The following is an 18,640-nucleotide window of genomic DNA, read 5'->3' as shown; positions in this document are numbered from 1 at the left end:
GGAATTTAGCAAGAAATTTGCAATTGGTATTTATTACGGGGTATGTGTTACAGAGTGAAACATTAAAATGGCCATATGCCAAGTGCCAAATTGTTTATCAAGCCAATCTTCAGCTATCGAGTTTGTTTCAGATGCCAAACACTTGTCACTGTGGCCGGGGCAACAGAACAGAACAGAACAGAACAGAACAGAACAGGGCATGCAATAAGTCTTGTGTAAACAGGCAAAGTTTACACTAGTTGACGCAAATGTTGAAGTGGCTTTCGCAATGTGGCACCAATAAGCAAGCACCACAGTGCACCACTGATAAATAATATTGAAATTGAAATAAATACAATAAACAAAACTCACTCAAAAAAAAGAAGAAGGAAGAAGAAAAAATCGATCGATTTACACTTTAAATATTGTCGTCTGTAAATGTAAATATGGCATAAATATCTATATGCATACATATATACATCAGTGTATACATATACATATGTATATACTGATATATATTTACTGATAAGCCTTCTTCGATTTGTTTTTATTAGCATAACACTTGTGCGGCTCGGCACAGAAGATACAGATACGTTGAATGAGTGCAAGCCACAAGACACAAGTATCTGTATCTATAGATTGTTGTAGCTGTATCTATGGCCAGTTGTAGCCTGTTTGCGATGACATTTCCTTACCTTATTCAAATGCCGTTAACCGCATTGCATATATAGATGCATACATATAGGCATTTGCTAGCTGCTGCGAGAGGGAGAGAGAGAGAGAGAGAGAGAGTGAGATATATATTGTGTTGCAGATACCACGTCCATTTGCTGTAACGATCGAGTGATTGATTATTTTACTGCGCTCGCTGTTTGTTTGCACAATAATAAATATTTGTCGCAGTCGCAACGCTTCTTTTTCTTTGCCTGCTGCTTAGCCTAATTAGATAAAAATGGTACCGCGCTTTATATGTATGCCACACGTTGCACGCACACCTCTCATTCCCGTTCGCCCTCTCTCTGCCCTCCTATCTTTACTTGCTTTCTTTCCTGCCCATTTACCATATTCGACATGAACTGATTAGCAACTGGCGACAAGAGAGCCAAACACAGCGACAAGTTGAGACTTATTGGAATATTTATGTATCTGTATCTATAACTAGAGCTGTAGCTGTAGCTGTAGCAGCTAGCTGTATCTATAGCTAGTTGCTGACAATTGCGTCGAAGCTGTTTAAAGAAAATGAGTTCAATTTGTTTGCCACGAGCTGATAAGACCGACACCGAGCTGTAGGTGTACCAGATAATACCTTGCCTTATAGAAAAAAAACCCAATCGAGTTAACACAAACACTTTGCATATCATCGTTGACGTTAAAAAAAAACCCAAGAAAACAACAAAGAAAAACCAATTGACACTTGAAAAACAAAATAATCAATTGAACGGCGACGCACAGCAATCAAATTGAGATAGGCCATGACGGCTTAGCTATGCCCTGCAAATATTCAAATTACTTTAAATTGAGACTATTGATTTATATCTTGTTATCTTCATAAACGTTTTATTTCCAATTTATTAAACAGAAGAAAAAAAATCATAATCTGAACTTCCCAGTATCAATGGGCTTAGTATGCAAAAAAAATTAACATAAACAAAGTTATATTTAGAAGAAAAGTTATATTTCAGAAAAAAATTAATGAATTCATTAAAAATATTTATATGTTAATTGAGATTTCAGATTTCCCTTCTGATAAGAATTTCAGTTGGAATTAAGAAGGGAGAAATGATATATAAAATATGGTAAATTTAATATCCATCAGAATTTTCTCTACATCAAATTTTTTTTTTCAATCAAACTTCTTTAACAAAGTTTTTGGGTTCTTCAATTCTATAGACTGGAATAAAACTTTAATCAGACATTTTGTTCTAATTTTTTCGCAAAAAAAAAAAAAAATTAAATAAATAAATAAAATAAAAATATAAATAAATAAATAAAACTGCTAACGCTAAATTATTGTATGACTAAATTATGGGCTGTTCTTCTAATTATATACAAATGAAGTGACTGTTATGATAAGAGCTTAAAAAATATATATATGAAAAAAAAAAAAAAAAATATTTTAATTTGTATTGCGTATGATTGTTATTATAATTATTATTATATTTCCTGCATTAGTTTTTAATAACTTGGACGTGCAGTTTTACCAAATAGATAAAGTTAAATTCTGTTCTACATTCAGATACCGCGATACCATGATATTTATAAATATTTCGTTTAGGTAAATTTTAGTTGATTTGCCAACTGGTAACAGACATCGATATAGACTCGTCGCGACGTTCAATGCACAATCTTATCGCTCGGTGCACATTCAAAGTGTGTCTATTCCTTGTAATTTGAATATGATTCAAATACGTTTTATTTATACAAATTTTGTTGATTTGTCAGCGAGCAATTTCGTCATCCATATTTATATGTATGTACATAATGACAAATGCAGGCACACAAATAGATTTCCCGGTCAAGATAAAGAAAAGCTTTTAATGCTCGTGTCGGGTAATACGCGCTTCTAATCAATTTGTATTTTATTTTTACGATCGGAAGCAACAAAACCTTTTCTTCTGCTCTAACTCACGTCTCGCTCTTTCTCTTGCTGATTAGAATTTATGAAATTCACCTGATTTCTTGTTGCGCACTTCAGAAAATCGATTTCTTGGAATTCTCAATAGGCGATGTGGGTAAAAACTGATATACATATATAAGCACATCAGCTGATGCTAATATTGTTCTGATCAAAGTGCGAATGTCGTTGAAATCACATTGATTATTGAGTATTACTAGAGCGCGCCAACTCGAAGCTTGTTGAAGCAAGTATTTGGTGGGTTTCTTTGGGCAAGGTTAGGATCAGCGTCTGAGAATATGAATTACATATTATAATATAGAGTTGATAAAATCAAAGCTCTTAGCTCTCTTACGAAATAAAATAAAATAAACAAAAGAGTTAATAAAAAAATAATTTTTTTAACAATATTGAATTTAAAAAAAAATTTTTTTAAATAATATTTATATTTAGAATAAACTCTTTATTTAAAAGTATGATCTCATTCAATGAACACTTAAAAACAATTCATAATATGTTATCTCTTAAAAATAAAAAAAATCCATTGTCTGCATTTTGATGATATAAAATATATTGCCAAATTATTTAGATCACCTACAAAATTATATATATTATCAGATTTGAAAGTCCAGTTGAAAGACCTTAGCGCAATTCTCGTTCAATATTGGCCCATAAGCCAACGAAAATCGAAATCGTAATTGCAATAAGAATTTCATAAGCAAGTTGAACTTTACATCATTTTTTGTTTTTTTTTTTTTTGTATTTCGGGTGGTTTCCCTTTTTAGTGTCCATTCATTAAGACTCACTAGGTTGGCTTATACCCTATATGTATGTATGAATATATGATAAGTGGCTGTGGGTACCATGTGATTATAATTTATTGCTTAAGGTGTTTTCTAAGAACAGCAAAACCATAATTTTTTTTTTTTAGTTGTAACAATTAGAAAACTGTCACAAATTGCCAATGGGCGAAGGAAAGAAAATAAACACACAATGAGTGCCATTCATTAGTCAATTAGCTGTACAGTCAAATCTGAACAGACTTGTGTGACCGTTTGAGTGGGTCTGTGTTATCATGAGACCAGGGCGCGATATCGCATGGAAATGAGTCAATCAATAATTATTATTGTGATGATGTTGTCGATGTCGCGGTTGATGTTGATTCTGATGATAAAGATTATGATTGTAAAACGCAATGCAGGTGTTAGAAGCAATGAGTTGAAAGCTAAGGCAGCGACCAAAACAAATTATATAAATGAATGAAAAGGAAGGAGAAAGAGATTGACTGAGAGAGAGAGAGAGAGAGAGAGAGAGAGAGAGAGAGAGAGAGAGAGAGAGAGAGAAAGTTCTATCATAGTTGAATGAAACATAATTCAATTGAATGAATTGAGGAAGAGAAATATAAAGATTAAAAACATCTTTATATTGCTTTTCCGGACTAAAACCGTTTGTCCGTACAAAATGAAAAAAAAAATTAAAAAAATAAAAAGTATTACTGAAATAAAATAATATATTAAAGCTTTGCCGGCATTAATTTGAATAATGATTTATGCATATCGACAAATTGTTAATGAGACAATTTTAATATTTTTGCATTTGCTCAGGCAATCGTGAATTTGTCAATTAAGTAGCTCTTAAGCTGTGCGCACTGTAAATGGGTTAATTTGTCTTAGTGCATAAGTCACAATTGCTTCATGCCTCATTGTGTGGATGTTAAGTCGCCTTAAGCCAGCCAACTTAACGAATGGGGCGCCCAAATATTGTAAAGGGGCGCTGTCCCATTATTCATAGCCCCAGCGAGATTTTCGTTATTGTGACATAAATCGATTGGGCGCTAGAGCTGCCAATGTCGCGAAATTTTCTTGTTTGACTATGCATTAAAAATAATTAATATTGAATATATGTGGAATTTTAAGCTAAAATTCAATTAGCATTTTAAGTCGCAGTGCTAAAAATATAGAATTATCAAGAGGTTTATAGCATGCACGTATTTCTATTTATTGTCAATGGCGATAAAGTCTACCAACTAAATAGATTACCCTGGCCAAAAATAACAAGTAAAATTATATGAATATGTATATACATATATATATATATATACATATATCATATATATTTACTTGCCCTGAACTCTTTAAGACCCTCTCGATATTTGTTGAAGGCTGTCGTCATGCTGCTCAGTCTCGCTCCACTCGTTTCATTGCTCTTTACACTTTACCATTTGTATACCTGTCCATGCATCTTATCAATATTTACATACAACTATGGGCACACGTGTTTGTACCTCTATGTCTGTGTGCGTGTGTCTGGCTGTGTGCGTGTGCGCCATACAATTTACGCTATAAATTTATGGTAAATTCTCAAGGCAAATGCAAGTCATAGATACAGTAGCCAACAGCTAAGGTGCGCCAATTATCATTAGTAATTGGTAATTGGCTTGGCTTCGTTTTAAAGACCATATTATAACTATAATCAAAATGGGCTCAATTCCGAAATTGCTGTAGCTTTCAAATATTTCAAATATAACAATTTGAAACGAGGCAGTTTTACATAAGTGAATAATCATTGGCTGTTAATGCAATTTCGTTACATTATTGAAAACTCACTTAAGTAAATACGTTAAAATTATTTTATTTTTTCTATAAATATATGTCCATATAGTTCATTACTATTCAATATTAATTACTCATTACTGATTGCTCATTACTCATTACTCATTACTCATTACTGATTGCGTATTGCTCATTACTCATTACTCATTACTCATTACTCATTACTCATTACTCATTACTCATTACTCATTACTCATTACTCATTACTCATTACTCATACTCATTACTCATTACTCATTACTCATTACTCATTACTCATTACTCATTACTCATTACTCATTACTCATTACTCATTACTCATTACTCATTACTCATTACTCATTACTCATTACTCATTACTCATTACTCATTACTCATTACTCATTACTCATTACTCATTACTCATTACTCATTACTCATTACTCATTACTCATTACTCATTACTCATTACTCATTACTCATTACTCATTACTCATTACTCATTACTCATTACTCATTACTCATTACTCATTACTCATTACTCATTACTCATTACTCATTACTCCTTCCTCATTAATCACTACCCAATACTCTTTATTTCTTACGATGCTGCAACAGTATTCTTGAAATAATTTAAAAATTAAATCTTAAGTACTTGAGCTTACCCTAGGGCAGGTGTTCATATTAACAGAAGTCTGCCTGATAACGATTATTAGATAGTTTTTATATAATTGTTGATTACGCCTTATCACCTTTACTAAACAGATTTTGATTTGGTGTTGTAGTGACTTTAAATTGTCAAAAAAATATGTAATACTTTAAGAAAAAAATGTTGTACCCTTTCCTAATCGGATTTCATTTGCGTATCAATAAACCTTTCAATAAAATTTTTCAGGTAAACTTGGGTTATCTTGAGATAATTTGCGTTAGAATTATTTTATGGTAATGTGAATTTGGCAAGCTAAGGCAATTCAGCCTAATTCTATCAAGCATAATGTTATTAACATACTGTAAAGTTTGTTGACATTCAGACCTTCCATCAACTGTGTTTATGGAACGTCCCCTTATTTTTCCTTTATAAAACGCTTTCATTCATAAACAGAATTCTATTGCAAGAGCTGAATCATGCTTCGTAAAAGTTCGACTACATTTTGTTAGCTTAACTTCATTAATATAATTTCTTTAAATATTTCCACTGCTTAAACTGTAAACTCTATCAACAGTTCGTTCCCATTTCGCTTGGCCCGAAAAAAAAAAATATATATAATAATACTCTTATAGTTGGAGCTAAACTAGTTAAATAGAGAAAGAGAATCTAAAATAGAAATGGACCGAGTCATGTTCAGCAAAAGGTAAAAAGAGGGCTATCTGTAGAGCTCTTCCTTCCTGCTAAAGTGCTGCCCGTTCGCAGTTCGAATCGTGGAACATGACTTGGGGCACCGAGTTTTACGCTTATTTAAATGGTATTAACAATTATGCGCGTTAATGTCGATACAAGAATGGAAATTTGTTGCCATCTGGGCTGGGGCGAGGCGTATTTATTGTGTGATTATTATTTATTTTTATATGATTACACTCTCCACCCCTTGCTGTCTCTTTCTCTCTCTCTTTCGGCTACTGTTTGACGGGTTTTTGTTCGTGTTTTGTAGCTTAAATGGTCAAAAACATCAGGTAGATGACTTGTAATTATAATGCCGGTCGCTCTATGTGCCGTGTCGCGGCGTCGAGTCGAGCCATTTAATGCCACGACCATTGTATGTAGTTGCCATATCAATTGAGACACTGCAAGAAATGTATGAGTAGGTTAGCGTAAATGTAAGATTCAATAGGAATTTTTATCAAATGCTAACGCTCAATTTTTTGTCAAACTTAAGAATATTTTAGCACAGTGTTGCCATATCGTTCGAATTTTTTGCTGGAGTACAGAGAGAGAGAGGGAGAGGAAGAGAGACAGTCCTTAACTTCTTTGAGTTACTACTGATCTAAATCACGTTTTACAACTCTATCAATATTTTCTCACAGTGTATTTTCTCCTCAATTCTTTGCTTGCTATTGTTATTGCTCAGCACTCGGTACATTTTTTGACTCTTCTAGCGATTATGTATATTCAGTTCAATTGCCTTGCTCCACGGCTACCTTAAAATCGCGCTGTCGACAGCCTCTGCCTCTAGACCAGCCCATCCCAATGCTTCCTCTTCCCAATAGTGAGGAAGAGAGAGGGATGGAGAAATGCGATGATTACGCATTTTCTGATTAAAATTTGGCGCAAAGTCATGTGGTTCATCTGCTGCTTCTTCTTCTTCTTCTTCTTCGTCAGGTGAAAATATGAAATGAGTCGCGAGCTGCGACTTATGTTTAGGCGGAATACACACCGAAATTGAACTAATTAAAATGACAAAAACTAAGCCGAGATGATTAACTGGAAACTGCAAATGGCCGCGGCTGGTTCACATGTCCATCAAAATTTAGTGTCTTCCAATGAGTTTGCATGAAAGTGTTGATTCACTATTTTTCACTACGATCATTTGTGATTTATTTTTGAATACCCTTTAGGTATAATGAATAAAACTTGTAATTATAAGCTAAAAAGTTAAAGTAATATGTTGAAATAACTCATGAGTATCACAAATATTTCCATAAGATTATAATTTAGCACATCAATAAAAACAATTTGAAATATCTAATCAGTAAATAGGGCATATTCTAGTCTATCAATCGCCTCGCGGTGTACTTCTAATCTGCAGATAGGGTATATTTTAGTCAAACAGTTCTGCCCTCAGCCATTTCATGTTTACTTTTACAGAGCCCAAAATTCGCTTAAGCTGCAAACAAGCTTAAAAACTTGGAAGTTTTTGAATTTTGTAATTGCCTTGCTAGAGTCGCTAAGAATATCCAATACTATGACAAGTCAAAAAACAAAAAAAAAAAACAATAAAAATCTAATTAAATTTTTTGTTTGACTAATTGCAGACGCTGAAGAAGTTTTGAATTCATAAAAGGGCAAACCCCTAAGACCTTAAGACCGGGTAAAACGTGTTGGTATCTATGTATATGTTGTCCATGCTGCTGCTGTCACAGTTAGCTGTAAACATTGATTATGCCATTGTTGCTAGCAAACTACTATCAACAGCAACAGCAGCAGCAACTTCGCCAGCAACAGCAGCAATATCGACAACAGACAGTTGCTAGGGCTGCCAGCATTAACGGCATGTTACTAGAATACAAAAACGCTTGCAACACAAATCAAAGCAGCAGCAGCAGCAGCGGCAGCAGCGATCACAATAGCAGCGGCAGCAGCAGCAGCATTCGACAGCTGGCCAAAGCGGAAGCACTAACAATGTCAACGCCAACAACAACAACCAAATACAAATTGAACAGCGATGCAAGCGATGGCATTGCAGCAGCCACGCTGCTCTACCATCACCATCATCATCATCATCATCAGCAGCAGCAGCAGCAGCAGCAACAGCAGCAACAGCATCAACATCATCAGCAGCAATTGCTGCTGCAGCAGCAGCTGTTGCAGCAACATGTTGCCAACAGCACACCGCTGCAACATCTGAGCAATCTGTTTGGCCAGCATTTGCCTACGCACAGTCTGCAGCATTTGATAACCGCTGAGTATTGGCAGCAGCGTTGCCCCACAGCAGCCACCACAACAACGGCAATTAAAAGCGAACCAACAACTCAATCGCCAACACCAACACCAACTGTGACAGCAACAGCAACTGGCAATGCAGATGCTGCATCGGTGTTCGACTTCACGCGGCAGCAACACGTCAATTTTGCCGCCTCATTAGTCGCATTACAACAAAATGATGCTGCGCCCGAGGCGACAGCAACAGCAACAGCGCACACAACGGCTGCAGCAGCAGCAGCAGCAACATCGCTGCCTGCATCGGCAGCAACATCACCGGCGCCAGCAACAAGCGAAGCAAATGACGAAGATGTCGGCGACGACAACAACATGCAAAATGCAGGCGGTAAGTTTTGAAGTTGATTTCCAACATGCAGACATACATAAATATATGTATATATGTATGTATTTACATATAAATTTATTTAATGATATCTGCATGCCACCAGGCTCGTTTGATATGCTTAAAAAAAAACTATAATAAAATTTATTAATTAACAACAAATTCAACAAAAATTTTAAAATTTGTATAATGTTTTAAATGAAAAAAAAAAAATAAAAAATAAAACTATTAAATAAATTAAATTAAAGGCATGAACATAAAGTCGCAACCAAAATATTAAATTCATTTAAAATCAGAATATAATCTGAAATTTTTTTAATCTTATTTTTCATATGCAAGTAAAAGTTTCTAATTTAGTAAAGAAAAAAAAAAAAGAAAATAATTTTAGAAAAAAAAAAATACATGCATTTAATTTTCCAAAGTGGACAAATTTTTCATTACATTCATTCATTACATCAATTTTAAAACTTATTAATTTTCAACTTTTATTTTATTTTTGTCATTATTATTTTATTCATGTATTTTTTATAATATAATTTATGATTTTTTATCATAAAAATGCATTTTGCGAAACTTAAAATTATCATGGAAATGGAATGAATGTGACAAAATTATATAATCTTGAAGACTCCTAAAATTATTGGGATTCTAGATATGCAATTTGTAGAGGCATTTAGATGATTTATTCTATATATAATTACATGTATAGACATATGTAAGTTCTCTTAAATAATAGTCTGTCAGCCAGTCACTGCCCTTGCTTATATCTCTGCTCTTTTTTGGCGGCTTATTGTGCGCTCATTTCCATTTCCTGTCTGGTCACGCTCCTGTTTCGAGCAGCGAACACTGAGCAACGGCCAGAGAACGACGTGTGTGTCTTTTGATTTATAATGCGCCCTTTAAGGTTCATTCATAAATGAAATTGGGAATGGGAAAGAGAGAGAGAGAGACATACACAGAGAGATCCCTCTCTCGCCTTAACTGTGTCGTGTCATCTGCGCCTTTAACTCATTTTCATACTTATCATTAGGTTCATCAGCGAGCAGGTTACTACTGCTGCTGCTGTTGCTCCTCCTGTTGTTGTTGTTATTGTTGCCGTTGCTGTTGCTGTTGCTGTTGCACTTCCGTCTACTCCTCCCCCATCATCGTCTGCCTGGCTGACTGAATGAAACATCATTATTATCATTTCATGATTTGAGTGTTGATCGCCAACGCTTCCAATCGTCTGCTCGACTTCTGTTTCCTCATCTTCCATTCACTCACAGCGTTTGCCCCTGAATTTCTTCATGAAAATTATTAGCCGATGTCTGCACGCAATATTTTCATCTTTTATTTCTATATTTCTGTTGGTTTAGGCCAAGCTCACAAAGCAAAGAGAGCAGCTCCATGCTGACATGGCATGGCATGGCATGCATAATGCCCATGTTTTGAATATTTGGCTCTGCCTTTGATAAATGACTTGATTGTTGACGGACAACACACACACACACACACAAACACACACACACATACACACACCTAAATTTACATAGCACAACATGCCGCGAGGTGTTTCGGAAACGAGCTCAGGAAATGATATCATTTAAATAAATATCGCATGTATAACGATATATAGATACACATATATTTAGATATAGAGCGATAAAATTCGTATCGCTATGTAAATTTAATTGTAGCCCAAAGGCTAAAAACTATTTGCAATGCTCGCTGACTTTTGTGAGCATCTATTAAAACTCATTCAGTAATTAAGTTAGTTGGGGCAATTTCTAGAAAAAGATTTCTTATTTTATAATAATTTAATTTGGATTTGGCATCGGCATTTAGTTACATTTAATTATTTTATTTTATTCATTTTATAAATATTTATATATGTATCAAATTATATTCAAGGTTTTCGCAACTCTATTTTCTAACTCGCCCTCTGCCTCTTTTCGTTTCTCCTCTCTTTCTCTCTTTCCTTCTCTCATGCACATATTTCTTTCTCCGTTTACTTCTATGTTTCCCATTCTTATCCCTCTTCCTTTATCCATAGTTCTCTCTGTCTATCGCTCTACGTTTTTCACTCTCTCTTTCTCTCTTTATCTCTCAATCTCACTCTCTCGTTTTTTTCTTCCTCTCGCTTTAGTATATGACTCTCAAACTATTCTTGCTTTCGCCCTCTCTTTATCAGTTTTTCCTTTATTCCAAGTTTTCTTCCTCTTCACTTAGCATTTTTATTGTTCATTTCTATCTTTATGTCTATGTCTTATTGTCATAGTAGTACTATACATATTCCACCTCATTTTCATCTTCATCTAATTCGCCATTCTCTGTAATGATCAAAAAAGACTCACCAAGACTTCACAAAGAAGATCTGCACTAATTTCTTGGATTATTATATTCCAACAATTAATTGAAGCTTTTGCACTTTCTCCATAAGGAATCTAAGATAATTTGGTCGAAATTTCCACATCCCAATCCTTTCAGTTGGGCTGAGTTGGATAGAGTAATTGTGAGGCGCATGCTAATTATCATGTTTGCCGCCGAGTCAAAGAGTTTGAGGGAATTGCTTCATTGTGTCTATTGAATAGCGAATCATTAATAACTAACCGTAAAACTGTTATAATCACGTCAAGAGGTGTTGGCTGTGGCCCAGCCTCTGTAAAGCCCCTGACTGTGGCATGCAAAAGGTGTCAAAAGTGCGCACCTCTTCTCCCTCTCCCTTTCCCACTCTTTCTCTCTCACTCTCTCAAAAGCCAAAGCCATAGACAACATCTAACAAATTGCTAGAGCTGTAAGCACGTGGATAATTGATGAGCGCCGCTGTGGCAGCCACTGCACCCAGCTTCAAAGACGAAGCTGAGAGCTCAGCGTCTCTGAGAGGCTTCGTCTACATCTACATCTGTGGCTGGAAGCACACCTCATCCATTTGGCATTTAGCATAATCTCAAGTGCTCTCGAGTGTGCTTTGTGTTTGTAATAATTATGGGACGGCAAAACTTCAAACTAATTTGAATATAATTTCATAGGAACTGGCTTCACTCTTTCTCTCTCTCCCTCTCTCTCTCTCTCTCTCTATCTCTCTCTTTTTCTGTCTCTTGGCAGCCCGCCCAGTTATTTATGGCTTAATCCTTGTGGTGAAGAAAATGAGAGCTCGTGCCTTTTATGCAAATTCTTTTTTAATAACCCAACCCAAAGTTCGGTTCATTCAGCACTGATTGCAGTCCGCGCGTTCGAAACTTCTTTCAGCTCAGCTCAGATAGCTCCCCTTTCTTGGCCATCTATTGTCTGATTGTCTGTTCGCCTGACAGCCGGAATGACTGCAGCTGACGCCTTTACCTTAGCCGTCGCCGTCGCCGTCGCCTTTGACGCGTTGCCTCATTCGTCGCCTTTATGATTTGATTATTATTCAAAATGATAAATGAAGATGAGTTTCACGTCATTTCTACGTAGTAGCTGCAGTAGCAATTTGAGCGGCTCGACTGATACGCATAACATGCCTGCTACCTGAAGTCCATTGTGAATTCTTCAGATGAATGTAACGGATATTACAGTCAAGGCAAACAGCTACACACAGTTCAATTGTTCAAACTACATTTTTTGTAGAGGAAAGTATGTATATGAAGTATATGGAAAAATATTTTATAGTGAGTTGCTGTAAGCTTATATAAAGATATTATATATAATATGGTTATTAATATGATGATTATGTTGCTAAGACATAAGATTATTAATTTAAGGAAAATTTTCTATAAATTCATTCAATTTAGCTTTAAGATAAGAAATATATATTTTTAGTGAAAGTTAGAATGAAATATTTTATAAACTTAAACATTTACTTTTTTTGTTTATATTAAAATTTTATTAATATAAAAAAAAGTTTAACTGTCTGAATTATTATTATTAATATTATGTTTATTTATATATGTATTATTTGATTTATTTATTTTAATTTTTTTTTCATATAAGCTTTGAATTGAAAATATGAAAAAAAAAAAAAAAATTATTTATACAAATTAAAATAAAAAAAATTAAAATTAATTCAAAAATTTTAAATTTTTAATTGGGTATATGCATTTTATTAACATAAATAGATGTCTAGCTATCTAAAATTACTATTATAATTATTATTATTATTGTATATTATTTAATTATTATAATTATATTTTAATTATAAAGTATTATATTTGTCTCTAAACTTAAATTCGATTTTGGCAAATTTGTTTACATCTGCAGCTCTTATGCAATGCTTACCCTCTATATACATATATGTATGTGTATGTGTTTATTAACAGCTAGTTACTATTCAAGTTAACTAAACTGAAGTACTTCACATTTTACAGGCTGTTTAGCTGCAACACCCACACATAAAAATAAAACGAACTTAAATTTATTTATTTGAAGGCGACTTTCCCATGAGACCAAAGCCAAGCAGAGAGAGAGAAAAAAATCCGTTCCCATACCTAAGCATGCATAATTTTAATTTATTTGTAGCAACAGCAACAACAAAAACAGCAACTGGCTAATAAAAGTAAAAAGCTAAAAAGCCAAAAACAAAAAACGTTGCCCAAGAATATTTATGGAAAATACCTTCGGGGCGGAGCTCCCGAATTGCGAAAACGTTGATCAAATTTTGTGAGATAAGACGAGAGGACGAGAGCTGCAAAAAAAAAAAAAAAAAAAAAAAAGATGATGGAGCCAAAAGCTGAGAGTCTGGCATGCATATGAGCTGGAAGTTGGAGCTGGAGCTGGTTGGAGTTGGAGTTGGAGTTTGGAGGCTGTGGCATCATCAGCAACTGCTGCTACGACTTCGACTCTTACAACGTCATCAGCTTTTGAAGGCGTTGCCAAAGAGCAACCGCAGCAGCCGCAGCCGCAGCCGCAGCCGCCGCAGCAGCGAAACTGTGGGAACTCTTGTTGCATGCTGCACACAGACAAACCGTTTGCCCTGCCGCCCATCCCTCTGCCCCTCATCATATCGTGCCTTTCAAATCTGCATTTTGACCAGCGTTTTGCGACTCGTTTGCATTTTCAAGTCTTGCCCAAGAGAGATTGGCTGCCCATAATCTCTTTGCCTCAAACTTGAACTTGACTCTGATGAATGCCTGCTCGCTGCTGCTCGCTGCCTCTGCTGCTGCTGCCTCTGCTGTTGCTGCTGTTGCAAGTTGCTGTTGACGGTAGTCGTGCTTTGGTTATAAAAATTGAAGCCGCCATTAAATTCTGACAGTTGTCAGCCTCGCTCTCTTCTGTGCAGCAGATCAACTACTGACCTCTCTCCCCATCTCTCTCCAGTCTCATCTGCTCTGCTGCTTAATGGCTGCTGTGGCTTGGATTTGTGCATTGAACTCGCCCCCGTCGCCTGGCAATTTACAACTTTGGCAAATGCTCCCCAACTGCGCCATTTAGCTGGGTAATAGCTCAACTTAATGACAGCCAGACTCTAACTAGATAGAAGTTAGTTTGCTGCTGAAAACAGGCTTGCGATTTTCACAGAGTTTAAAAAGCTGGTAAAGCAAGTTAGGGCCTAGACTTAAATGGCTCTTAATGACATTATGTTAGGCTGGTAATTCAATTTAAAATGTTTCAGAAATATCATCTCAAATATGCTGTTGTTATCTATTTGTGCCTTCGTAAATACATATTTTTAATGAATTTTTCTAAACTTCGAGGAAGTAATATTGTATGTCTGTACATGGGTAAAGTTAATTTTATGAGGTATATTTCTCGAATATATCGATGATATGAAACTTTTTTTTACTTAACTGCTATTAAGTCAAGATATATAGTATATAGAATGACTTTTTAACATATTTCAGTTATATATTATAAAATTATCATATTATATGCCCATTAGACTTTACAATAGGAAGCCTTAATTATGACTATATTGATATAATGTGAATATTATATGCAAAAGATATATAAAATATTATAAAAACCCAATATATGAGCTCTCCTGAAGTAAATTCATATACTCTCATCTGTCTATATAACAAATCGGATTCCATTCAAAAAGAATGTCTCCTATATTGTCTCTAATAAAAACGAAAGAGTAAGCGAAAGAGTTTTTCTTAAAGGTATCTCTTTGGTTTAGATATTTATCGATAATAGATATACAAGTTTTATAAGCGTAAAATCTCTGTGATTATAGAGCAAAGCATTACAATTAATGGCGGTTATATGAGCAGCCCTCCGATATCTATCCATCTTACTTATATATATTTTATACAGTATTATATTGAACTCATTGTATATTTACAACTTCAAGCTATTCAGTGCTTTAAACACTGACCCCTAGTTCAACATAAAACTTATCACCTGTTTTATATGCCTACAAAAACTGAATGATCAATCATATATTTTGTTCTTTGCCGTTCAAAATTAGCCACGCAGCAGGCAATCAACTTCATAAGCTGGCGCCCAACAACAGCAACAACAACAACAGCCATCTAGATGCGAAGAAGAAGCAGGGGCAGAAGGCAACAAGTGCTCGAGAGCCAAAGTGTTGAAAAGTCATAAAAATGTTGGCACAATTTTTATAACCGCAAAAGCATTGAGGGAGGAAGTCAACCAAAAAGCGTACAGACGACCAGGGCTAAGGGTGAGGATAAGGGTTTACATACAGACAAAGGAGACTTGTGTTGTTGTTGTTGTTGTTGTTGCTGCTGGTCATAAATGTCGAAAGACGGCGTCATGTGGCTCACTAGCTGCGAGCAGTTAGCAAGTTCCTTCAAAGGGTTTCAAGCGAGGCGCCTTCTAAACTCCAGCTGAAGGTCAACGGGGCGCAACTAAATGCTCGAGTTTTGTATTCAAAAAGATGTGAAAATAAAGAAAACACAAAAGTTAAGAGCTGTTGCCGCCAGCGTGGATAGCTGCGGCGGCTCCCGAAATGAAATTCGTCTTATGAATTTGAAATTAATACCAGGAACTGTCCAAGCAATCGCCACTGAATTTAGACTCCAAAGCAGTGTGACTGAGTGTGTGTGCATGTGTGTGAGGTAACTAAAAAAAAGAAAAAAAGATAAAGGACTGCCGCAGAATCCAGAATCCATTAATCTTTGTAGTCCAGGCAAATTGTTTATGTTGTGGCTGCAGGCTACACTGAGCGAAAAGGTTTAGAGTTCTCTGATTCTGTATAAGCGAGAGTTAATAGCGCATAAGACAAGCCAAGCTAATTTATTTCCAGCCTCCTTTTCGGCAAGTGCAACAAAAGACTTAGGAACCGAACTCAATTTGTGAGCTAACTGTAAAAGCGAACAGCCGCACCTAACGCCCCGATGCGAACGAATGTTTTGCTGCTTGTTTCTTGCCCCTTTCATCTCCTGCTAAGCTCTCTCGCTCTCTCTCTCTTCTTCTTCCCCTGTTTGTCTCTCTCTAATTGTATTCCCAGGAAACTGAATGGGAATAGTGTTTGGGCAAGCTAATTTGCCTACGCGCCAACCTTTCGGGCCAAAAGTCAATTAATTTTTGGGTTATTCGCTGATAATTTTAGCCAACAATTTTCAGACAACATATCCGCTCGCCGATGAAGAAGAAGAAGCAGCGGCGAGTTGCCGAACGTTCAGCACAGAACTTGAACTTGGACTTTAATGGCGCTGCAATTTTCATATGACAAGCAACAACAACAACAACAACAGCAGCAGCAGCAATTTGACTCGAGCGCAGCTTAAATTATGATTAAGTATGATCATCTGGCACTCGTATCATCTTATAGGTCATACACACACAAACACACACACATACAGGCATAATAATAATAAAAAGCGGAAATGCTAATGATAGGGTATGCAACGGGCGTTTTGGGGGAGCTGCGAAACCCAAAAACAGTTCAAACTCAAATATAAAGCAAAAGGATATATATAGTATAGGTATATGTATATATATATATATATTTATGTGTGCAAGGATGTGCGTCACGTTCCTTGCCACACAATTTATAGTTCGTATTTCCTTTCATCTGTTTCTGTTTCTGTTTCTGCTTCAAATTATTATTTATGCATATAATTTGGCCAACAGCTGCCTTTCTGTGGAAACAGCGCTACGTTTTGAGTTCTGTTCGGTGCGGTTAGGTTCGGTTCTGTTTTGTTTTGTTTTATGGGACGTAGGCAAATTTTCGCCAAATGAAATATCACGTCTCAACTTTATTATTGCTAATTGGCTGCTCGCACTCTCTGCACCACCATCACCTCTCTTCTCTCCTCTCCCTCACACTCATTCGCTCTACCACTTTACTCTCTCAGAACCCCCGGCGTATGAGTTATGCTTGCAGTTAACTGGAAATACGCGCCGTTCCGACTGTTCTTAAGCGCCACGAACTTCCAAGTCGAAAAGCAACGTAGCACAGATTTGCCATTTTTTATGGTAAACATTGAAGAACTGCCCCATGACCAATCTGCCATCTCCAATGGCCACAAATTTAACTGCCCAAACGTGACGATGCGCCGCGGCCAATGGCCAAATCCAATGCAATACAGCTTAACGCATCAGCTGCACCTTTACCTCTACCTTTTCTTTATCTTTCCTCTTTTTTTTTTTTTTCTTTCAATTTCATTAGCCAACTCTGGGCGGCTTTCATGGCCCTAGCCAGCTGCAGCTAATGGGCCTAAATGCCATGCCGAATGCTCAGCTACCAGTAGCCCGATTGCCATTGCCAAGAGTTCAACTCGACAAATTTATTATGAAATGCTATCAGTTTTATATATATGTATTCTCTTATGTGTTTTTGATATGCCTTAAGTTCTGTTTGTCTAAATTCTTAAGTTTTACGAGACGGGAGAGAGCCTTAAACTAATAATATAAATAATAAAATATAATAAAAAAAAAAAAAAAAAAATTATATTTCCCAACATAGTTAATATATTATATATAATACAAAATATAAACAAACTCATAAAAATTATATTTTACGTAAAGAAAAAAAAAAAAAAGATCACAAAAAATACATAAATATTTTTCAAAGGAATTTCGACAAATACCCAAAATAAATAAATTTAAAAAAAATGTATACTAGATAAACTTCTAATTGTATTTATTTATATATGATTGTAAACTAACCAAATTAAATATTATATTATTTTTTATTTAAATATGAATTAAAAATGCCGATTAAAAAAAATATAATAATACAAAAAAAATAAATTCAGTATATTTTCCAAAATAGTTGTAAAAAAAGTCATTCAAACTTCATGTTGGTATAAATATATAAAAGAAAAACGAAAAAATAAAAACATACTAGTCTAAACATTACAAAGCTTAAATATTAAAAATAAATATAATCTTATAAAAAAAAAAAAAATAATAAATAAATAAAAAGATTCAGTATAAATTACAAAAAGCTTAAAAAGAAATCATTTAAAACTCATGTTAGTGTAAATATTTTTAAAAAATTTAGTAGAAATATTAAAAAGTCTAATAAATATAAAGGAAAAAAAATATATATTGTATATATATATTGTATGCATTCCATTAAATGTTTACCAATTTATGCCCTATATGCCATATTTTTGGCTTAAAACATC

General features: G+C 35.0%; 1 protein-coding gene across 2 annotated transcripts in view; it reads left to right on the top strand.

Moving 5' to 3' along the window:
- Positions 1-18,640, top strand: part of nub (nubbin) — a 51,680-nt gene that overhangs the window by 1,257 nt on the left and 31,783 nt on the right. For both annotated transcript variants that reach the window (XM_018002460.2, XM_089463620.1), the window contains exon 2: positions 8,134-9,146. In XM_018002460.2, coding sequence (XP_017857949.2) covers positions 8,261-9,146 — 886 coding nt within the window. In that variant the 5' untranslated portion in view covers positions 8,134-8,260. The remainder of the gene's footprint in view (positions 1-8,133; positions 9,147-18,640) is intronic.

The sequence above is a fragment of the Drosophila arizonae genome, chromosome 3 (assembly GCF_054131065.1).
Source record: "Drosophila arizonae isolate 15081-1271.41 chromosome 3, UAZ_ARI_1.0, whole genome shotgun sequence".
Classification (NCBI taxonomy): Eukaryota; Metazoa; Arthropoda; class Insecta; order Diptera; family Drosophilidae; genus Drosophila; species Drosophila arizonae.
Note: the sequence above shows the minus strand (reverse complement) of the source record. Positions and strands in the feature narration are given on the sequence as shown.